Source organism: Scyliorhinus canicula, chromosome 18 (genome assembly GCF_902713615.1).
Source record: "Scyliorhinus canicula chromosome 18, sScyCan1.1, whole genome shotgun sequence".
Lineage (NCBI taxonomy): Eukaryota > Metazoa > Chordata > Chondrichthyes > Carcharhiniformes > Scyliorhinidae > Scyliorhinus > Scyliorhinus canicula.
Genome location: NC_052163.1, coordinates 130,073,313 through 130,098,398, shown reverse-complemented (window position 1 = coordinate 130,098,398; position 25,086 = coordinate 130,073,313). Strand labels below are relative to the sequence as shown.

Genomic DNA, 25,086 nt, shown 5'->3' with positions numbered 1-25,086 from the left:
CAGCAAGCCGGGCTGTTGCCTCAGATCAATTCCGGGCGCCGATTGGCAGTAACAAAGCTCCAAGACTCGGTCTGATAGGATGTTGTAAATAAACATTAATGTTTCATACTGAACGGGTGAGCCAAAGTTATTACAGTTACTTTGGGATCCAAGGGAAATATCATCTAATATTATTTATTTATCGATCTGCAATTAGAAAAAACATTTTATTAATTCCTTCCTTGATTATCTACCTGTTTCTGTTTATATATTTCTTTGGTGAACATTCCCCCACAAATAGCATTTCGTAATAGATTCTAGGAGACGTTGTATTAGGATCAATGAGTGGGAAAATAAATGGACCATTCGCTTTGAAAATAGATCTGTCAACATTAAAAAATGGCTTTCCATTTAAAGAATTCAGAAATTTAGTCATTACAAGGCTCATACTCTGCCGGAAACAGATATTTATTGGATAATTTATGCACTTTAACAAAGAGGATTGTTTGTGCAATGTGCCCAGTAAAGTCAGATCATATTGCTGACTTTCAAGATCAGCTGTGAGATCCTCCACTTTGCCGGCACCGCACCCACATTGCCCGCGGGTTTCCCGATGGTGTGGGATGGGAAACCCCGCGCTGGATTCTCCGTTCTGGAGACTAAGTCCCCGTGCCAGCGTGAGAACAGTCAGAAAACTGACGCAAAACGGCCGCCGATTCCCTGTTCCGGGGGCAGGGGAGACAGCAGCCAGGCAGCATTGAGCCCCCGGCACTAGTTGCCAATACGACCCGGAGAATTGCCGGGTCCGTGGCCACGCATGCGCACGGCGGCAGCCTGCAGCGCCCACGCTGTGCCTCATGGAGGATGCCGCTCGGGGACCCTGCCCGTGAAATAGTGCCCCCCTTCGACCAGCTTGCACGCCACAGACCGACCCACCACAGTGCCCCCAGCCAGTAATGCCCCCGAATATGTTCTCCCCTGCCCGTGGGTCAGCCCTCCCCTGACTGCGGCGGTACTGGGCTGAGACCCTGATGGGTGAGACCATGAGAAACCCACGCCATCAGGAACTCGGCCGGTCGGAGCATCGCAGGACGGGTCTCAGCCAACGTTTGGAGGCCGTGGATACGGCGCACGGCATACACTCTAAGTACGCTGCTTTTCAGGAGGCGGAGCATTGCCAAAGTGGCGCTGCCCCCAGTTTAGGCGCAAACGGAGATTCTCTGCCCCGTCGCCAAATGCGATTTCGGAATCGGGGAACGGAGAATCCAGCCCCCCCATTGACCGGCTGTGGAACGGAGGATTCCGTCGGTAAACAATGCTGCTGGGATGGAGAATCCTGTCCAAGAACTTTATTCAACGTGGTCTCCAGCCGTTTTCTCAATGTGTTGCAAAGATAGTCGCCGAAGGTCAGTCCTCACCTGTGTTTTCTAAAACTGTCTAAGTGTCCCACAAGGATGAAAGGATATATTTCACGGCAGAATATGTCAACTGGTGATAAAAGGGTAAAATCAGCAACAACAATGATACCAGCCTTTTATTTTCAAATAGTTTAACCTGAATTCAACTTCTTAAACTGCTGAGGTGAGAAATTATCTCCCATTCCATGTATTAATGGACCAGTAATATAACCAGGACACTGCATTGTACACCTGTCAGGTGCCTCCCTGCATTCAATAGAAAAGACAGCAGAGCCCAGCACACCAGCACATGTCCCACTCAAAGGTATGGGTAACCGTATGCCTGGATGAGCTAAGTGTAATTGCTTCCATGGCAACTTCCTGCTTGTTAAAGGCAGCAACATTTGTATCATTGCTCCATCAAGACAGCGTCTCACTGGGATAACAGTTCAGTAATCTCTAGAGCTGCTCAACTCCAGGCTCAGTAACTTCAGCAAAGTATTTCATCCCCACAAGATGGACAGTGACACTGAGAAAACATATCCCACAATTGCAGCTCGCGAGAGAGGTAATCTGCTCTGCTGTTAAACATTTCCTTATAGTAATTATCAACGACCTTTCTTAAAAGTTGCAATCTAAATGAAGGGGTGCTGAATAACTCCAATCGTAATTCAAAGTAAATATAATTACCTGTACTGATGAAAGACAGACTTGAGTGTTAAAGGTTGTACAGTGGAATGAAATTATAGTTTATATTCAATGCTCAATGTTTAATTTTGTCAAGGGAAGATTTCTCCGTCAGCAGGAGAGGCAAGCCACACACAAAACCATGAGGAAATCGGTGGGGCTGGAAGATCCCATCAATGGCAGGCCGCCGGCGGAGAACATGGCCCAGCCAGGCCGGAAAATCCCATCCGGAGTCTATAATATTTAAGAATCAATACGGGGGCAGCACGGTGGCGCAGTGGTTAGCCCTGCAGCCTCACGGCGCTGAGGTCCCAGGTTCGATCCCGGCTCTGGGTCACTGTCTGTGTGGAGTTTGCACATTCTCCCCGTGTTTGCGTGGGTTTCGCCCCCACAATCCAAAAAAACGTGCAAGCTAGGTGGATTGGCCACGCTAAATTGCCCCTTAATTGGAAAAATGATTGGGTACACTAAATTTATAAAAAAAAAAGAATGAATACAACCAGCAACGCAGCCAGTAATGAAAGAGCTCATTCTAAGCTGGCCTTTCGAATCAATGATTCACATTCTGTTTTATAATTATCAGCCCAGATGGTATAGTGTATATTTTGATAAGCATTAAATGTCAGTAATGCAACAATTTGCATGTATAGTACAGAAAAAAAATTGTAGGTCAGAATTTAGGAATGTTATATTATTGAAGTATAAACTAGTATCCATTTGATCAATAGATTATGTGCTACATAAGCATATCTATAGGAAGATAGTGGCACTTCATTGATACGGGGAGCTTTAAATGAAATGCTGTTTGATTTGTTTTCTTTTTATAAATTTAGTGCACCCAATTCATTTTTTCCAATTAAGGGGCAATTTAGCGTGGCCAATCCACCTACCCTACACATCTTTGGGTTGTGGGGGCGAAACCCACGCAGACACGAAGAATGTGCAAACTCCACACAGACAGTGACCCAGAGCCGGGATCGAACCTGGGACCTCAGCGCCGTGAGGCAGCAGTGCTAACCACTGTGCCACCGTGCTGCCCCTGTTTGTTTTGTTCAATGTCTAGCCAGCGTTTTGGTGCCATTTCTATTCCTGTGTATTATCGATTCATCCTGTTCAACTTGCTGATAATTGTAAAGATCTTTTACACCCGTGAATGAACACATATGATATGATGCACATTTCAAAACCGTGGGAAGGAATGTTTAAGGTCACATTTTGCTCAAAGTTTTCTTCTGTTTTATGCTGAAAGAAAGTATAAAACTTTTCATTGACATCAAATTGCTCGCTGGGACACAAACCCAGTGTATCAGATCCTCTCGCTTGTGGCTGCCCCAACAAAGTCACTGAAGGGGCAGCATTCCGCAATGGTTCCACAAATGTAAGGCTGTTCGAAAACAGCTTACTAACCGAGTCAAGCAGTGTCAACTCGAGTTTGGGAACACTCCACTTGGGAGTCAGGAGGTTACACAGTTTAACTTCCACTCCAGGTCTTGAGAACGTGAGTACTGAGGGAGTGCTGCATTGCTGGAGGTGCATCACAGTGGATGAGACATGAGGTCCTGTCTCTATGCTCAGGTGCATGCCAAGGATACCATTGTGCTCTTTTCGGGAGAGCAAGGTATTCTCTTTATGTCTCAATCAAAAGGACTGCCTGTTCATTTAAATGCTACTTGTCAGACCTTGTTGAGCATAAATTATCCTCCTACATAACTACAACAGTAATTCCTTGGTGTAAAATGCTTTGGGTACATCCTGAGGGATGGGACACTCAATTACTCACAGGGCACACTGCAAAGCTTCATTTCAGATAAATCTAGGATGCTATGAAATATATCACACCAATGAGAGTTATTTGACTGAAATTAAAACTTGTTATACCACAGATAATGCAATATCCATTCCTTCATGCAACATTGCAACTCTTATATTCTTTGCATATTTCATTCCTATGAGAAAATATTGGCCAGAATTTCAATGTTTAAAAGTGTGACACTGAGATCCTCATTGTTATTGTTCACACAACACCCAGACTAATATCAATTCTCTTAGATTGCACAATATTCTTGCACTGCACTAACTTCCTCAAAATATTATAACTCCTGTTTCAAGGTTTCATTTTGTAGGAAATATGTTGCTGCAATTGAAATTTAAAAATGGGAATGGTGAAGTGCCCAATTTATTCGATTCACTTGTGGAAATGAAACAATGAACAGGATTTTTCTGACTTAGATCATAGATCATAGAATTTACAGTGCAGAAGGAGGCCATTCGGCCCATCGAGTCTGCACCGGCTCTTGGAAAGAGCACCCTACCCAAGGTAAACACCTCCACCCTATCCCCATATCCCCACCCAACACTAAGGGCAACTTTGGTCACTAAGGGCAATTTATCATGGTCAATCCACCTAACCTGCACATCTTTGGAATGTGGGAAGAGGGGGGGATGTTGTTGCTGATTGTGAGTTGTCCAATTGTGGGGGTGGAAGATATAATTACTGGAGAGTTTGGTCTTTGAGCAGCCCAATTGTGAAGGAGGGGAAATCACTGTGTGGTCTGATTGTGGGATGGAAGTAGGATAGCTTAGTGGACCTGGATTAGGGAAACTCGAGATTAGACTGATTAACACAACACTCGCTATTAGTAAGTGAAAGGTGCACACAATCTCTCGAGCAAGCTTCTATGTCTGTCGAACAATCAGAATATGATTAGCTATGGGGCAGCACGGTGGCACAGTGGTTAGCGTTGCTGCCTCACGGCACCGTGGTCCCAGGTTCGATCCTGGCCCTGGGTCACTGTCCGTGTGGAGTTTGCACATTCTCCCCGTGTCTGCGTGGGTTTCACCCCCACAACCCAAAGATGTGCAGGGTAGGTGGATTGGCCACGCTAAATTGCCCCTTAATTGGAAAAAAATTAATTGGGTACTCTAAATTTATTTTTTTAAAAGAATATGATTAGCTACCATAGCAGACTTCCACAAATGGAGAAATGTGTGAATGTACAGGACACCTTTGCCACGGGAACTTCATTGCAATGTTAATATAAGCATACTTGTGACAATAATCAATATTATTATTATTATTAAATATAGCATCAGGGGCACCACTCAAGTGCCCCCTCTTGTAAGAAACACACAAAAAAACTTTTTAATTCTGTGTATATTTGTAATTATACTATGTGTAACAAAACCCATAAAAACATTTTAAAAGTTATTATTATAAACGAATAATAGCTGCTCATCAGTGTTTTGTTTTCACATGACAATCTATTGTCACACTTAGTCACTTTGTGGATTCACGAGAGACCCTCCAGTAATGCATCCATGCAGAATCCAGGTTAGATATTTAGTAGAAATGTACCTCATGCAGGCAAAACATAATTTGGCTCCGACTCAAGCTCAGACATTGAAACCAGTCGGGGCTAATAATTAAAGTAACTAGGAACACAAAACACTGAGGTTTCAAATATATGTTGACAATTGACTCATTCCTTTATTCATCAAAAGAACAAGACGTGAGTATAGTGAGTATAGTGAGTATAGTGAGTATAGTTTGACCAATTACTGTCTAAAAAGTTACAGTCAAGTCCGCAGAAAAACCTTGACCTGTTTTGAGGTCAGAGGGATCAGAGGGCTGGGAGTTTGTAGCAACCAAAACGTTTTCAATCATTGTCCCCACTGCCGGTGACATCTTCCATTTTCCTGTTATCATTGGTGAGACATCTGAAAATAAGCAATAGGGTATTTTTTACATAGATAGAATTACATAGAATTTACAGTGCAGAAGGAGGCCATTCGGCCCATCGAGTCTGCACCGGCTCCTGGAAAGAGCACCCTACCCAAGGTTAACACCTCCACCCTATCCCCATAACCCAGTAACCCCACCCAACACTAAGGGCAATTTTGGACACTAAGGGCAATTTATCATGGCCAATCCACCTAACCTGCACATCTTTGGACTGTGGGAGGAAACCGGAGCACCCGGAGGAAACCCACGCACACACGGGTAGGATGTGCAGACTCCGCACAGACAGTGACCCAAGCCGGAATCGAACCTTGGGACCCTGGAGCTGTTGAGCGATTGTGCTATCCACAATGCTACCGTGCTGCCCCTTTCCACAAAGTTCTCAGATTAGGATGCTTCCATCTTGTCATTATTTCCAGGAAGAAAGACTCGTAGTTATTCAGCGCCTTTCACAACTACCGGATGCCTCAAATCACGTTACATTCAATGACTTTACACTCAAATCACGTTACACTCAATGACTTTACACTCAAATCACGTTACACTCAATGACTTTACACTCAAATCACGTTACACTCAATGACGGTGCACGCAAATCATGTTACACTCAATGACTCTACACTCAAATCACGTTACACTCAATGACGTTGCACTCAAATCACGTTACACACAATGACTTTACACTCAAATCACGTTACACTCAATGACGTTGCACTCAAATCACGTTACACTCAATAACTTTACACTCAAATCACGTTACACTCAATGACTTTACACTCAAATCACGTTACACTCAATGACTTTACACTCAAATCACGTTACACTCAATGACTTTACACTCAAATCACGTTACACTCAATGACTTTACACTCAAATCACGTTACACTCAATGACGTTACACTCAAATCACGCTATACTCAATGACTTTACACTCAAATCACGTTACACTCAATGACTTTACACTCAAATTACGTTACACTCAATGACTTTACACTCAAATCATGTTGCACTCAATGACGTTACACTCAAATCACGCTATACTCAATGACTTTACACTCAAATCACGTTACACTCAATGACTTTACACTCAAATTACGTTACACTCAATGACTTTACACTCAAATCACATTACACTCAATGACTTTACACTCAAATCATGTTGCACTCAATGACTTTACACTCAAATCACATTACACTCAATGACTTTACACTCAAATCAAGTTACACTCAATGACGTTGCACTCAAATCACGTTACACTCAATGACGTTGCACTCAAATCACGTTGCACTCAATGACTTTACACTCAAATCACATTACACTCAATGACTTTACACTCAAATCAAGTTACACTCAATGACGTTGCACTCAAATCACGTTACACTCAATAACTTTACACTCAAATCCCGTTACACTCAATGACTTTACACTCAAATCACGTTACACTCAATGACTTTACACTCAAATCACATTACACTCAATGACTTTACACTCAAATCACGTTACACTCAATGACTTTACACTCAAATCACGTTACACTCAATGACTTTACACTCAAATCACATTACACTCAATGACTTTACACTCAAATCAAGTTACACTCAATGACGTTGCACTCAAATCACATTACACTCAATGACGTTGCACTCAAATCACGTTACACTCAATGACTTTACACTCAAATCACATTACACTCAATAACGTTGCACTCAAATCACGTTACACTCAATGATGTTGGAGCGCTGTCGCTCTCTAAAGTAGAAAATGTGGCGGCTAATTTTGAGGACAGCAAACTTCCACAAACAGCAAGTTGAAATGATGAGATAATCTGCCTTGTTTCTGCGATATTGATTGAGGGATAAATATTGACAACACTGGGGTAATTCCCCTGCTCACTTTCAAAGTAGCGCCATGGGAGCTTTAACCTCCACCAGAGCTAGGAAATGAAGTCAATCTAAATGAGAATACCTCTCGCAGGAGCATTGCCCTGAAGTGCCGGCATGGAGTGTTGTGCTCAAACCCCGGAATAAGACTTGAATCCACAAGGGGCAGCACGGTAGCATGGTGGTTAGCATAAATGCTTCACAGCTCCAGGGTCCCAGGTTCGGTTCCCGGCTGGGTCACTGTCTGTGCGGAGTCTGCACGTCCTCCCCGTGTGTGCGTGGGTTTCCTCCGGGTGCTCCGGTTTCCTCCCACAGTCCAAAGATGTGCGGGTTAGGTGGATTGGCCATGCTAAATTGCCCGTAGTGTCCTAAAAAGCAAGGTTAAGGGGGGGGGGGGGGTTGTTGGGTTACGGGTATAGGGTGGATAAGTGGGGTTGAGTAGGGCGATCATTGATCGGCACAACATTGAGGGCCGAAGGGCCTGTTCTGTGCTGTACTGTTCTATGTTCTATAACCAGACCATGAAGAACTCGCAGGCACAGTTGACACCGTTGTGAAATCTTCCAGCCAGGTAGGACCATGGACTGATACAGTTATGGGAGGTGTGGACATTGTGCCTGCTAATCAGCCAAATTAAACCATCCAGTGTTTTGCCCTGTGTTCCAAGGGAATGTATGAAACCATCAACCATCATCTGATTTGAAGAGCACATTATGTCCACAAATGCATTTTAACGACTTCATAATAATGATTTGCATTAAAGGGCGGCACGATGGTGCAGTGGTTAGCACTGCTGCCTCACGGCGCCCAGGACCCGGGTTCGAACCCAGCCCTGGGTCACTGTCCGTGTTGAGTTAGCCCATTTTTGCCATGTCTGCGTGAGTTTCACCCCCACAACCCAAAAATGTGCAGGGTAGGTGGATTGGCCACACTAAATTGCTCCTTAATTTGAAAAATAAAATAATGATTTGCAATAGAACCCTTAGAACATAGAACAGTACAGTACACCTTGTCTCTTTCATTTAGCACCATTTTACCCCAGCTACAGTGGTCGATTTGAGCCCATGTCCCCATGTTACCCTGGGCCTCTGAATTAATTTAAAAAAAAATAAATTTAGTGTATCCAATTAATTTTTTCCAATTAAGGGGCAATTTAGCGTGGCCAATCCACCTATCCTGCACATCTTTGGGTTGTGGGGGCGAAACCCACGCAAACACGGGGAGAATGTGCAAACTCCATACGGACAGTGACCCAGAGCCGGGATCGAACCTGGGACCTCAGCGCCGTGAGGCAGCAGTGCTAACCCACTGCGCCACCATGCTGCCCGGGGCCTCTGGATTAATAATGCACCATCCCACCATCTCGCTCTAAAGATACAGCAAAATATCTGGCCCTGGCTTCGAAGGGGGCTGCTTTGTATTGGTCACCAGAAAATTATTTCGTGCACTTAATTTTCCAACTTTGAAAAAGTATCTTTCGCGATCTTTTATTTGAAAAGTTTCTCAATCTCTGATTTTTTGACAGGGCCAGGACCAGGCAGATATGCCTTACCCCCAGCAATTGGGTATGTGGGCCACGATTACACCAAACACACAAATCCAGCTTACACCTTTGGGAAAAAACACAGCAGTGCGTGTAAGTAAAGAGAATTTGAATAATCAAACAACTGTCTCTATCATTACAAAGTGACAAATCAAAGAATATTAAATATATCCGTTCAAAAATGTCACCTTAAGAGGGCTTTTTTTTTAAAATAGTTTTTATTCAAATTTTCAACAAGTTTTAACCAACAAAAACAGAAGAAAAAGAGAGATGACAGTAACCCCCCCAAATACAGAAGCAATAGATTAACAAAAATAATTAACATGAGAACTTCATGTTTGGGCAGCACGGTAGCATAGTGGTTAGCATCAATGCTTCACAGCTCCAGGGTCCCAGGTTCGGTTCCCGGCTGGGTCACTGTCTGTGCGGAGTCTGCACGTCCTCCCCGTGTGAGCGTGGGTTTCCTCCGGGTGCTCCAGTTTCCTCCCACAGTCCAAAGATGTGCGGGTTAGGTGGATTGGCCATGCTAAATTGCCCGTAGTGTCCTAAAAAGTAAGGTTAAGGGGGGGGTTGTTGGGTTACGGGTATAGGGTGGATACGTGAGTTTGAGTAGGGTGATCATTGCTCGGCACAACATTGAGGGCCGAAGGGCCTGTTCTGTGCTGTACTGTTCTAAATTCTAACAAACACACATACCCAATAAAGGAAACCTCCCCCCCCCCCCCCCCTCCCCCCCCCCCCCCCCCCCCCCCCCCCCCCCCCGCCGGATTGCTGTTGAAATTGACCATCCTCTGACGCTCCGCCAGAAAGTCTAGGAACGGTTGCCACCGCCGGAAGCACTCTTGCACCGTCCCCCTCAGGGCAAACTTGACCCTCTCCAGTTTGATAAACCCAGCCATATCATTGATCCAGGATTACACGCTCGGGGGCCTCGCATCCTTCCACTGCAAAAGAATCCTGCGCCGGGCTACCAGAGACGCAAAGGCCAGAATACCGGCCTCTTTCGCCTCCTGCACTCCCGGCCCCGCTGCGACCCCAAAAATTGCGAGCCCCCAGCCCGGCTCAACCCTGGAACCAACCACCCTTGACAGCGTCTCCGCGACACCCCTCCAAAAGCCCTCCAGCGCAGGGCACGCCCAGAACATGTGGGTGTGGTTTGCTGGGCTCCCAGAACACCTGATGCATCTGTCCTCACTGCCAAAGAACCAGTTCAGCCTAGTCCCAGTCATGTGCGCCCTATGCAGCACCTTTAATTGAATTAAACTAAGCCTCGCGCAGGAGGAGGAGGAATTCACCCTCCCCAGGGCATCCGCCCACGTCCCCTCCTCGATCTCCTCTCCCAGCTCCTCCTCCCACTTATCTTTCAGCTCTTCCACCGAACCTTAAGAGGGCTTTAAAGGTCATTCAGTCATTGCTTTGCTAAAATAGCTCATTTTAAAATTTTGCTACCAATATTCTGCCAAATAATAAACTATAATTATTTCAGTTATTGTTTGTGTATCAATTATGTGGCGATTGTTATTCGGACAGATGTTTCTCACAGTTGTCACTGGCAGTTTCAGAGAAAGTGAAAGGGGATCAAAGGGTAATTGATGGCTCGGACCCAGTTCGGGGGGTTTGGGGTGGGTGGCGGGATGCTGATGATCACCTGGAAGTTTGTCAGTGAGGTCACACTATTGAGGGATGGTCGGTGACTGTGAGGGGTTATCCAATCATGGGACGAAGTGGTGATTGTGTGGGGGGATTTCAAACATTGAGCAATTATGATGGGGGGGTAATCACTGTGGGTGGTCTGATTGTGGGGTGGGGGGGGAGAGAACCAAGATTATTTGAGGGACCTGAGCGACACACTCTAGAGTGATTAACGCAACACTCACTGTAGTGACAGGAAGGCGCGTTCTCTCTCAATAGCAAGCTTCTGTGTCCACCATACGATTACTTCAGGGTTAGGGTATTTGACAAGAGAATGCAATGGCTCTTGTCCAGAACTGGAAGAGTCCAGAAAGACAGACGCAGGGCAGTGTTGCTGCTTTCCTATCAGAAACACCGTTCTGTGTGATTCCAGGTGAATGGCCTTCACCAATCCACAGCTCAACTCCATTATCCTGGAGAGTGTGTGCAACATATCAAATATACACATAATGGATATCTCTTTTACAGCAAATAACACACAGTTGCTTTGAAATATTTGAGCATGAACAAGATTGAAACTTTCCTTTTTTAGTTGTTTGAGATTAAATCACATAAAGTTCAAATAAACGTTATTTCCACGATAATTAAATAATAGATTCTGTACTCACCATTGACATTTTCAAAGAACGTATTCCAGTCCTTGAAGAGACAAATCCATGTGACATTGTATCTGTCTAACTGCCTCATGGGTGCCGACAATTACTCTGTCTATTATTTTAAAGGAGGTTTCAACCATTTTGGACACAAAGGGCGGGATCTTATCAGAAAATGGCAAAGTGTCAATCCCGGCAATAAAATCAGAATGAACCCAGCCGCCTCTATCAGCGAGATTTCTCATGGAATTTTCAGCCTCTTAGAAACAAAAAAGTGAGTGGGCGATGTTACCGCCGTCACTCTGGCAAGGCAGAGGCTCTTAGACCCATGAGCTGGCGGCAAACAGATTGTGGCACCATACAAAGAACAAACAAAGAACAATACAGCACAGGAACAGGCCCCGCGGCCCTCCAAGCCTACACCGACCATGCTGCCCTTCTGAACTAAAATTTTCTACACTTCCTGGGTCCATATCCCTCTATTCCCAAACTATTCATGTATTTGTCAAGACCTCCTCCAGCAGCGAGTTTCAGGCACCCACTACCCTCTGTGTAAAAAAGTTGCCTCGTACATCTCCTCTAAACCTTGCCCCTCGCACCTTAAACCTATGCCCCCTAGTAATTGACCCCTCCATCCTGGGAAAAGCCTCTGACGATCCACTCTGTCTATGCCCCTCATAATTTTGTAGACCTCTATCAGGTCTCCCCTCAACCTCCATCGTTCCAGTGGGAACAAACCGAGTTTATTCAACCGCTCCTCATAGCTAATGCTCTCCATATCAGGCAACATCCTGGTAAATCTCTTCTGCACCCTCTCTAAAGCCTCCACATCCTTCTGGTAGTGTGGCGACCAGAATTGAACACTATACTCCAAGTGTGGCCTAACTAAGGTTCTATACAGCTGCAACATGACTTGCCAATTCTTATACTCAATGCCCTGTCCAATGAAGGCAAGCATGCCGTATGCCTTCTTGACTACCTTCTCAACCTGTGTTGCCCCTTTCAGTGACCTGTGGACCTGTACACCTAGATCTCTCTGACCGTCAATACTCTTGAGGGTTCTACCATTCACTGTATATTCCCTACCTGCATCAGAACTTCCAAATTGCATTACCTCACATTTGTCCGGATTAAACTCCCATCTGCCATCTCTCCGCCCAAGTCTCCAAACGATCTAAATCAGGGGTGGGCAAACTTTTCCGTGCAAGGGCCACATTCAGAAATTCACAATTCACAAAGGGCCGCATAGTATATTAAGTAAAATAATTACTTCACCCGGTTATGATTCTGGGCGCCTCATATAGAACATAGAACAGTACAGCACAGAACAGGCCCTTCGGCCCTCGACGTTGTGCCGAGCAATGATCACCCTACTCAAGTCAACGTATCCACCCTATACCAGTAAGTAACCCAACAGCCCCCCCCCCCCCCCCCCCCCCCCCCCCCATTAACCTTAAAAAAAAAAAAATTTTTTTTTTTTAATTTTTTTTTTTTTTTTTTAATGACTTGGTGGGCCGCAGAAATACCTTTGGCGGGCCGCATGCGGCCCGCGGGCCGTAGTTTGCCAACCCCTGATCTAAATCCTGCTGTATCCTCTGACAGTCCTCATCGCTATCCGCAATTCCACCAACCTTTGTGTCGTCTGCAAACTTACTAATCAGACCAGTTACATTTTCCTCCAAATCATTTATATATACTACGAACAGCAAAGGTCCCAGCACTGATCCCTGCGGAACACCACTAGTCACAGCCCTCCAATCAGAAAAGCACCCATCCATTTCTACTCTCTGCCTTCTATGACCTAGCCAGTTCTGTATCCACCTTGCCAGCTCACCCCTGATCCCGTGTGACTTCACCTTTTGTACCAGTCTGCCATGAGGGACCTTATCAAAATCCATACTGAAGTCCATACAGACAACATCCACTGCCCTACCTGCATCAATCATCTTTGCGACCTCCTCAAAAAACTCTATCAAGTTAGTGAGACATGACCTCCCCTTCACAAAACCGTGCTGCCTCTCGCTAATACGTCCATTTGCTTCCAAATGGGAGTAGATCCTGTCTCGAAGAATTCTCTCCAGTAATTTCCCTACCACTGACATAAGCCTCACTGGCCTGTAGTTCCCTGGATTATCCTTGCTACACTTCTTAAACAAAGGAACAACATTGGCTCTTCTCCAGTCCTCCGCGACATCACCTGAAGACAGTGAGGATCCAAAGATTTCTGTCAAGGCTTCAGCAATTTCCTCTCTAGCCTCCTTCAGTATTCTGGGGTAGACCCCATCAGGCCCTGGGGACTTAATATTTTTCAAGATGCCCAACACCTCGTCTTTTTGGATCTCAATGTGACCCAGGCTATCTACACACCTTAAAGGCAGCCCTGACCAGCACTCAGGCCACACCTCAGAGGTCTTGGAACACCGCCCTCCCCACTCCCACCCGCCATTTATCACTGCCAGATCACCCATACGTCCTTCCCCAACAGTTATAGGGCGGTACGGTAGCACAGTGATTAGCACTGTTGCTTCACAGTGCCAGGTTCAATTCAATGTCTGCAGATTCTGCACGTTCTCCTGTGTCTGCGTGGGTTTCCTCCGGGTGCTCCGGTTAACTCCCACAGTCCAAAGACGTACTGTTAGGTAATTTGGACATTCTGAATTCTCCCTCTGTGTACCCAAACAGATGCCGTAGTGTGGCGACTAGGGGCTTTTAACAGTAACTTCATTGCAGTGTTAATGTAAGCCTACTTGTGACAATAAAGATTATTATCATCCCCACCCCTCACTCTAACAGTTTTCGCCAGCAAATCACCCCCTCCCACCCCGACTATCATCGGCGGCAGATCCCCTCGCCTCAATGTCTGCGCTCTCCCCCCACCCACCACACATATACTCATCCCCCCCCAGGGGCACCCATTAGGGTCCTGCCCTGGCACTGTCAGGCTTTCATCACCAAGTTGGCACTACCAGTTTAGTGCTGCCACATCTGGCAGTGCCAACTGTGCCAGGGCACTGCCTGTGCATGTCACCCCACTACCCACCCCCGATAGAGAGAGAGTTCAAAATCACAGAATCACAGAATAACCAATTGCAGAAGAGGCCTGAGGAGTCTGTACCAACGTGTGAAAAATACCTGACCTGCCGACCTAATCCCATTTGCCAGCATTGGCCAAGAGCCTTGAATGTTATGATGTGCCAAATCATCCCCAATATTTAGTTATAAAGACACATTAAGTTATAGTTAATTTTCCACATGATAATTCATAGCTTATATTTCTGAAAAATGTTACTCTTACTTTTGCTGAGTTTCCTTATGTGTGAAGATGTGTAATATTAATGCAGGTACGTGACCTGACAATGTGACAATTCACTCAAAATACTAGAAATCCAGCAAACAGTGACAAATGAAGACAATGTAAAAGGAGATGGAAGTGTGACTTATTCAAATTTAATATCTATAAGCTGATGAAAAAAAACCTCAAAGTAATTTTACTCTTTCTCTTGTCAGTGTATGAAGTCAACTGCAGTCCAGGACCTCAGTATTATGTTGATCCAAAGATCAGCCGATTTGGCAGGAATGGGACCCCAGCGTACTCCATCCTGGGCCGACTGAAAACCTCGTGTGAGAACAGCTATCATTAAATTCAGTACAAACCAATTCTGAACAATGCTTTTGCTAAAGTATCTTCATCATTCGGGTTTTGAGGAGCTTGAATTTTAATACCTTGAAGCACCAGCTAAGTTAAAGACAAACAGAAAATTAAACAGGATGTTAGAAAAAGGATATATGTAATACTGTGGTGTTCTGTATTTGGATATTGCTGGGCCTGTATTGCTATTACTTATGGAGCGAGGGGCAGCACGGTGGCACAGTGGTTAGCATTGCTGCCTACGGCGCTGAGGACCCGGGTTCGAATCCCAGCCCTGGGTCACTGTCCGTGAGGAGTTTGCACATTCTCCCCGTGTCTGCGTGGGTTTCACCCCCACAACCCAAAAGATGTGCAGGATAGGTGGATTGGCCACGCTAAATTGCCCCTTAATTGGAAAAAATAATTGGGTACTCTAAATTTTAAAAAAAGAACAGAACTTATGGAGCGAGTAGGAACATTAATGCCCTTTCTGATAAAAATCACATAAAAGCCTATTTGTGAAAATATCTTGAGTGGTCTGTGTTGTCACTTTGACTGTCAGTTAGCTCCATGGCTAGTATCAGTTGGTGGCAATGTACTTGTTCTGCCCAATGCTATCGGAACATAGCATATCATAGTCCCTGATTTGAATGGGCCAATGAGGCTTCTTCCCACTTCTGACAGACTCCTTTGGGCCCCATCCCATTTGAGGACACTCATCAAAGTGTTGGAGACAGAGAAATCAGTAGGAACAATTTAATGAGTGATGTCAAGGAGGATCTCCAAGAGGTGAAGGGCCAGAAAGCCTCGCTCTACACCTCGGAGGCCTCCAAGGTTATCTTCCGGTCCAGAGTCCGCTCCGTGGAGCAGGATGAAAAGTGCTCACGCCTCTTCTTCCAGAAGGTACACAGAGAGACCTCTGTGATCAGCAGCCTGAAGGAAGAAGATGGCTCTGTAAAGACATCGCAGTCTGACATACTGAGGATCAGTCAATCCTTCTATGCCAGACTGTATGATCTGAAGCCAACAGACAGTACTGTTACCCAGACCTTCCTGTCGTCTATCACGGAGGTCTTGGACGACAACAAGGGGGAAAACCTGGACAAACCACTAACTCTGGACGAGCTGACAAAGGCCGTCAAGTCCTTTGAGACGAGTAAAACACCCGGAAGCGGCGGCTTACCAGCTGAGTTGTATTTGGCTCTGTGGGACTGGATGGGCCCAGACCTGCTGGAAGTGTACGAGAGTATGCTTCTGGATGGCAGCATGTCAGAATCCATGAGGAAAGGCATCATCACCCTCATCTACAAGCAGAAGGGGGAAAGGGGGTAGCGGTGGTGGCACGGGCAAGGCCTGCCCGAGGACACTGCCAGAAATGATAAGTTGGTCTGACTGTCGGTTCGCCGGCGGGGGGGGGGGGGGGGGGGGGGGGTGGGGGGGACGCGCGAGTAGGGGGTGGGGGGGAATTTTTGTTAAGTAGGGGGGTTTGACTTTGTTTTGATATAATTTAAATTTAAATGTAGGGGGGGTTAAAATGTTTGTATTTTGAAAAATTTCTTCAATAAAAATTATTTAAAAAAAAAAAGAAGGGGGAAAGGGAAGAAATTCGAAATTGGCGACCCATTTCACTGTTAAATGTGGATTACAAAGGGCAGCACGGTGGCCTAGTGGTTAGCATAACCGCCTCACGGCGCCGAGGTCCCAGGTTCGATCCCGGCTCTGGGTCACTGTCCGTGTGGAGTTTGCACATTCTCCCCGTGTCTGCGTGGGTTTTCGCCCCCACAACCCAAAAATGTGCAGAGTAGGTGGATTGGCCACGCTAAATTGCCCCTTAATATAAAAAAAAATAATTGGGTAATCTAAATTTAAAAAAAAAAAAATGTGGATTACAAAACCTTAGCCAAGGTCATCGCCAATCGGGTCAAGTCTGCTCTGGAGTCGGTGATCCATCCTGACCAAACCTGTGCTGTACCCGGCAGGAAGATCTCTGACAGCCTTGCGCTGCTCAGGGATACGATCGCCTACGTGCAGGACAGGAGGGTGGACACCTGCCTCATCAGCCTTGATCAGGAGAAGGCTTTTGACAGAATATCGCACACCTACATGATGGATGTGCTCTCCAAAATGGGGTTTGGGGAGGGAATTCGCAATTGGATCAAACTGCTCTACACAAACATCTATAGCGCAGTCTCAATCAATGGATGGGAATCAGAAAAGTTCCAGATCAAATCTGGAGTCAGGCAGGGCTGCCCTCTCTCCTCGGCCCTGTTTGTGTGCTGCATAGAACCTTTTGCCGAGTCCATCAGGAAGGATCCGGGTATGAGAGGGGTGACGATCCCAGGCAGCGGAGGCACGCAAGTCAAGGCCTCCCTGTACATGGACGAAGTCGCCGTCTTCTGCTCGGATTCCGCGTCTGTACGCAGGCTCTTGGACACCTGCGACCAGTTTGAACTGGCCTCAGGAGCCAAGGTAAACCGCGGCAAGAGCGGGGCCATGTTCTTTGGGAACTGGGCCGACCGGTCCTTTGTCCCCTTCACGGTCAGGTCAGATTACCTGAAGATGCTGGGGATATGGCTCGGAGCGGCTGGGACGTGCACCGAAAACTGGGAGGAGCGCATTGCCAAAGTTAAACAGAAATTGGGCTGGTGGGAGCAATTGCGGGCAAAACCCTGGTCATCAGGTGTGAGGTACTCTCCGTGTTACTGTACGTGGCGCAGGTCTGGCCCATCACTCGGACCTACGCCGCAGCAGTCACCCGGGCCATCTTCAAATTCATCTGGAGATCCAAGATGGACCGGGTCCGAAGAGACATAATGTACAAGCCTCTAGATAAAGGAGGGAGGAACGTACCCAACGCCGCCCTCATCCTGATGGCCACCTTTGTGTGCAGCTGCATCAAGCTGTGCGTGGACCCCGGGTATGCAAACACCAAGTGTCACTACATACTGAGGTTCTACCTGTCCCCGGTGTTACGAAGGATGGGCCTGGCCTCATTGCCGCGGAACGCTGCAAGTAGTTGGACCGTGCCGTACCACCTATCCTTCGTGGAAAAATGTTTGAAGGAAAACACCTTTGACCACAAAGCAATGAAGCAGTGGTCAGCACGTAATGTCCTCGAGGCCCTCAGGGAAAAGGAGACTGTGGAGGACGTTGGATGGTTCCCTGAGCCGACTGTCAGAGGTATCTGGCAGAATGCCTCATCACCACAACTTTCAAACAAGCACCAAGACCTAGCCTGGCTGGTGGTGAGAAGGGCCCTCCCCGTCAGATTCTTCATGTACACCCGAAGGCTCAGCACCGTTGCACGCTGCCCTCGGAGTGGCTGTGGGGGAAATGAGACGGTCACACACCTCCTTGTGGAATGTGCTTTTGCAAAGAAGGTTTGGAAAAAGATGCAGTGGGATTTGTCAAGGTTCATCCTGAGCAGCTCTGCAACACAGGACTCTGTGCTCTACGGACTGTTTCCAGGGACACACACCGAGACAAACATCAACTGCTGCTGGAAGGTCATCAACTCGGTGAAAGACGCTCTTTGGTCTGCCCGAAACTTGCTGATCTTCCAGTGATGTGCCTACTATTTTCATTCTGCTGTAATTCCATTCCCACCCAGTGGGAGGCAGAAAGTCTGCCCCTGTGTTTCCCTGATGGGTCAGTGATAAATGTGTGGTATAAGCTATATTGTCCAAGGAGGCTCCGTATTTGATCCCTAATCTGTTGCTGCTCACTGCCAGGTTAGTTTTGCTGACTAACTTCCATAGCGGTTCTCCTGATCTCCATCCTTAGCTCCACTTTCCGGCCCAAACACCATAACCCTTAATCCCTTTATTCTTCAAAAACTATCTACCTTTACCTTAAAAACATTTAATGAAGGAGCCTCAACTGCTTCACTGGGCAAGGAATTCCATAGATTCACAACCCTTTGAGTGAAGAAGTTCCTCCTAAACTCAGTCCTAAATCTACTTCCCCTTATTTTGAGGCTATGCCCCCTAGTTCTGCTTTCACCCGCCATTGGAAACAACCTGCCCGCATCTATCCTATCTATTCCCTTCATACTTTTATATGTTTCTATAAGATCCCCCCTCATCCTTCTAAATTCCAACGAGTACAGTCCCAGTCTACTCAACCTCTCCTCGTAATCCAACCCCTTCAGCTCTGGGATTAACCTAGTGAATCTCCTCCAGTGCCAGTACGTCCTTTCTCAGGTTAAGGAGACCAAAACTGAACGCAATACTCCAGGTGTGGCCTCACTAACATCTTATATAATTGCAGCATAACCTCCCTAGTCTTAAACTCCATCCCTCTAGCAATGAAGGACAAAATTCCATTCGCTTTCTTAATCACCTGTAAACCAACTTTTTGCGACTTATGCACGAGCACACCCAGGTCTCTGCACAGCAGCATGCTTTAATATTTTATCGTTTAAATAATAATCCCTTTTGACATCTACAGCCCTTCCCTCATCAATCAACATTGTCACTTCCTCAAGGAATTGCTACCCCTTCCACAAACATTGCCCTTCCATTGATGAACAGTGGCAGCCGTGTGTACCACCTACAAGATGCACTGCAGTAACTCTCCAAGGTTCCTTAGACAGCACCTTCCAAACCCATGACCACCACCATCTGGAAGGACAAGAGCAGCAGATACCTGGGAACCCCACTACCTGGAGGTTCCTCTCCAAGTCACTCAGCATCTTGACTAGTAAATATATCGGCCGTTCCTTCACTGTCGCTGGAACTCCCTTCCTAACAGCACAGTGGGTGTACCTACACCACATGTACTGCAGTGGTTCAAGAAGACAGCTCCCCATCACTTTCTCAAAGGCAACTAGGGATGGGCAGTAAATGCCGGCCTAACCAGTGACACCCACATCCCGTAAATTACTAAAAAGAAACTAGCCCAAAGTGTGTGGATGCTGAACAGGCATGGGCTTGGCTCCTGCAAAGCCGTGTACAAAACCCCTCATCCTCTATCAAGTCCTTGCGTGAGGAATGATCATTAATCAAGGTACCACAGCAGTGAGAGCACCTGTGGAACCTTCTCTTAAGACAAGTCAAAGTAGGATGTTAGAGACGAACACTGAAAGAGAAGAAGAAATGCAAGAAGACAGAGTAGACAGGTTCTTGATTAATAAGGGGATCAGCGGTTATGGGGAGAAGGCAGGAGAATGGGGATGAGAAAATATCAGCCATGATTGAAAGGCGGAGCAGATTAGATGGGCTGAGTGGCCTAATCCCGCTCCTATGTCTGATGGTCTTATGTTTCAAACTGAAATATTTGTTTTTATGGCTGGCAACCTGTTTAACATCATTTGTTTTGGACAATTTAGATGCTTCGCGGATGCCAGGAACACCTGGACCAGGCGCCTATAATCCAGGGAGTGCCCCCCACCTCAATGAACACAGATCACCAGCGTATTCCATGGGATCCCGAACTCGATACCGCAAGTTGGATGTTGTTCCTGCTCCTAACAGCTATACTCTTCCAGCATTAATGGGACCAAAGGTTCCCACCAAGCCTTCCAGCGCTAGTTTCTCAGTCACTGGGAGGACGAGGAGAGAAGATCTGACCAAAACCCCAGGGCCTGGCCGCTACAATCGCACCGACCCTAACATTTACCTTCGGAAACTTCCAGCCTACTCGATGCTGGGCCGATATGATTTGCCCACCTATTACACCCAGAAGCCAGGACCTGGAGCCCATAGCCCTGAAAAGGTGACTGTCAATAAGCCAAGTATCCCAGCGTTCTCTATGGGAATGAGGCATTCAGAGTTCGTCACCCCTCTTATCATTGACATGACAGATTGAGGTCAATCTCGTTAACTAAGCCCAAGAATTTTGGTCAATTACAGCTTAATTCTGTTTTGAAATCTTTGTGACCCTTCAACTATAAATTCTGTAACTTGCAAAGCCAATATCAAACTTTTATACTATTTTCATATAATTTTTATTACTTCCCTTTAACAAATTTTACAAGGGGTCTCTCATGCACATTATTAATCTGGAATATATACATTGAATAGAAAGGCATTGTTTAAATAGGACAATGACCAGTTAGTCTCCACTGATAATAGTAACTTCATAGATGTCAGAATTGCCATTGTTTCCGAATTACCCATTTCACTACCAGGAAATGTATAATGCTTAAAGCTTAAGGAACATCTCTGGTTTTATTATATCCTTGCTTCATAAACATTTGTGACTGCACAGAGCAATGTTTCCTGAGGAATTTTTATTCTTTCATAAGATCTTACTACATGTTACTTTATACCTTCTCTAATATTGCACCCTGCACATGGCAAATCACGCTAACACACAACACCGTGAACTGCAGTGCCCATTTCGTATGTCCCCAATACCCATTTTTCACACAGGTGGAAACATTCAATCCCAATGGACCATTTTCTATGGAGTACAGTGAGATCATCAAATAAGAGAAGAGGAAGAAATAGGCAATTGATCTCAGAGTCGCTACGGCACAGAAAGAGTCCACTCAGCCCATTGTGTCTGCACCGGCTCTCTGCATGAGCACCATGACTCAGTTCTATTCCCCTGCCTTTTCCTCACACCCCCACCCATTGTTTCTATTCAAATAATCATCTAACATCCTCATGAATGCCTCGATTGAACCTTCCCCCACCGTGCAGTCCAGGCCCAAACCAGTCGCTGTCTGAAAAAGTTTTTCTCACGTCACATTTGCTTATTTTGCAAATCATTTTAAATCTATACCCTCTCGTCTTGATCCCTTTACGAGCGGGAACAGTTTCTCCCTATCTACTCTGTCCAGCCCCCTCATGATTTTGGGCATTTGTATCAAACCCCCTGTTAACCTTATTCTTTCCAAGGAGAATAGTCCCAAACCCTTCAATCTATCCTCATAACTGAAGTTTCTCATCCCTGGAAAGTTCCTGTAAACCTCATCTGCCCTCACTCCAATGCATTCAAATTTTTGATATAGTGTCGCACCTTAAACTGTGCACAATATTCCAGCTGAGGTCCCTATTTGAGGCAGGTTACTTGCAATTGACAAATTCAGTAAGTCAGGAATTGAAGCAGAAACCTCCATAAGGGACTGGATTAAGTCCCTCTCCCCCCCCCCCCCCCCCCCCCCCACCCCACCCCACCCCCCCTTCCCCCCCGGGTTGCTGCTACTACTGTCCCAGTGCCCTATCGTTGAGCCAGAAAGTCGAGGAAAGGTTGCCATCGCCTAAAGAACCCTTGTACCGACCCTCTCAGGGCGAATTTGACCTTCTCCAGCTTAATAAAACCCGCCGTGTCATTGATCCAGGTCTCCACACTTGGGGGCCTCGCATCCTTCCATTGTAGCAAGATCCTTCGCCGGGCTACTAGGGACGCAAAGGCCAGCACACCGGCCTCTTTCGCCTCCTGCACTCCCAGCTCCACCCTAACCCCAAATATCGCGAGTCCCCACCCTGGCTTGATCCTGGAGCCCACCACCCTCGACACCGTCCTCGCCACCCCCTTCCAGAACTCCTTCTGTGCCGGGCATGCCCAGAACATATGGGCATGGTTCGCTGGACTCCCCGAACACCTGACACACCTGTCTTCACCCCCAAAAAACCTACTCATCCTCGTCCCAGTCATGTGGGCCCGGTGCAGCACCTTGAATTGGATGAGGCTAAGCCGCGCACACGAGGAGGAAGAATTAACCCTCTCCAGGGCATCAGCCCATGTCCCGTCTTCGATCTGTTCCCCCAGTTCCCCCCCACTTAGTTTTTAGCTCCTCTACTGACGCCTCCTCCACCTCCTGCATAACCTTGTAGATATCAGATATCTTCCCCTCTCCGACCCAGACCCCCGCAAGCACCCTGTCACTCACCCCCCTCGCGGGAAGCGAAGGGAATCCCTCCACCTGCCGTCTAGCAAATGCCTTTACCTGCAGATACCTGAACATGTTTCCCGGGGCAGCCCAAATTTCTCCTCCAACTCCCCCAGGCTCGCAAACCTCCCATCGATAAACAGGTCCCTCAGCTGTCTGATGCCCGCTCTGTGCCAACCCTGAAATCCCCCATCAATGTTCCCCGGGACAAACCTATGGTTCCCCCTTAACGGAGCCTCCATCGAGCCCCCCACTTCTCCCCTATGTCGCCTCCATTGCCCCCCAAATCTTGAGGGTAGCCGCCACCACCGGACTCGTGGTATACCTCGTGGGAGGGAGCGGCCACGGCGCCGTTACCAGGGCCCCCAGGCTTGTATCTCCACAGGACGCCCTCTCCACCCGTTTCCATGCTGCCCCCTCCCCCTCCATCACCCACGCACACCATCGACACATTGGCCGCCCAGTAGTACCCCGAGAGATTGGGCAACGCCAGCCCCCCCCCCCCCCCCCCCCCCCCCCCCCCCCCATCTCTACCCCTCTCCAAGAAGACCCTCTTCACCCTCAGGGTCCCATGCGCCCAAACAAAGCTCATAATGCTGCTGGTCACCCTTCTAAAAAAGGCCCTAGGGATAAAGATGGGCAAACACTGGAAGAGGAACAAGAACCTCGGGAGAACCGTTATTTTGACGGACTGCACTCTACCCGCCAACGATAGCGGCACCATGTCCCACCTTTTAAATTCCTCCTCCATTTGCTCCACCAACCTGGTAAAATTAAGCTTATGGAGAGTCCCCCAACTCCTGGCCACCTGCACCCCCAGGTATCTGAAACTCCTCACTGCCCTCTTAAATGGGAGCCACCCAATTCCCTCCTCCTGATCTCCCGGGCGCACTACAAATACCTCGCTCTTGCCTAAATTTAACTTATAGCCCGAGAAGCCCCCAAATTCTGCTAATAGCTCCATCACCCCCAGCATTCCCCCTTCTGGATCCGCCACATACAACAGCAGGTCGTCCGCATACAGCGATACACGATGTTCCTCCCCACCCCGCACCAGACCCCTCCATCTCCCTGACTTCCTCAACGCCATAGCCAGAGGATCAATCGCCAGTGCAAAGAGCAAGGGGGACAGGGGGCACTCCTGCCTGGTCCCACGGTAGAGCCTAAAGTACTCCGATCTCCTTCCATTGGTAACTACACTCGCCTTCGGAGCTGCGTAGAGCAGCCTCACCCATTTGATGAATCCCTCCCCAAATCCGAACCGCTCCAGCAGCTCCCACAGGTACCCCCACTCAACTCTATCAAACGCTTTCTCTGCGTCCAGCGCCACCACTATCTCCGCCTCCCCCTCCACTGCCGGCATCATGATAACATTTAGCAGTCTCCGCACATTCGTGTTGAGCTGCCGTCCCTTGACAAATCCTGTCTGATCTTCGTGTATCACCCCTGGCACACAATCCTCTATCCTGGTGGCCAGGATCTTCACCAGCAACTTGGCGTCAACATTGAGGAGCGAGATAGGCCTGTATGATCCACACTGCAAGGGGTCCTTATCCCGCTTCAGGATCAGAGAGATCAGTGCCCGCGACATCGTCGGGGGCAAAGCCCCCCCCTCCCACGCCTCATTGAAAGTTCGCACCAGCAGGGGGCCCACCAGGTCCGCATACTTTTTATAAAATTCCATCCGGGAACCCATCCAGCCCCGGGGCCTTACCTGACTGCATTTGCCCAATCCCCCTGACTAGCTCCGCCAACTCTATCGGCGCCCCCAGCCCCTCCACCAGCTCCTCTTGAACCTTTGGGAAACATAGCCTGTTCATGAAGCTCTCCATCCCCCCTCTCCCCATCGGGGGTTCCGACCGGTACAGTTCCTCGTAGATGTCCCTAAAGATCCGTTTACTTCTGTCCCCTTCTGCACTACATTCCCACCCCCATCCGTCACTCCACCAATTTCCCTAGACGCATCTCGCCTACGGAGCTGATGCGCCAACATCCTACTCGCCTTCTCCCTATACTCATATACCGCGCCCTGCGCCCTCCTCCACTGTGTCTCTGCCTTTCCGGTGGTCAACAAGTCATACTTGGCCTGCAAACTATGCCGTTCCCC

General features: G+C 47.4%; 1 protein-coding gene across 1 annotated transcript; it reads left to right on the top strand.

Moving 5' to 3' along the window:
• The first annotated feature begins 1,782 nt into the window (after window positions 1-1,782).
• Window positions 1,783-21,351, top strand: odf3l2b (outer dense fiber of sperm tails 3-like 2b). Its single transcript, XM_038776896.1, has 4 exons — window positions 1,783-1,944; window positions 9,209-9,319; window positions 15,019-15,132; window positions 20,469-21,351. The coding sequence occupies exons 1-4, from the start codon at window positions 1,893-1,895 to the stop codon at window positions 20,945-20,947; spliced, it is 756 nt and encodes a 251-aa protein (XP_038632824.1). The 5' UTR covers window positions 1,783-1,892; the 3' UTR covers window positions 20,948-21,351.
• Window positions 21,352-25,086: the final 3,735 nt, after the last annotated feature.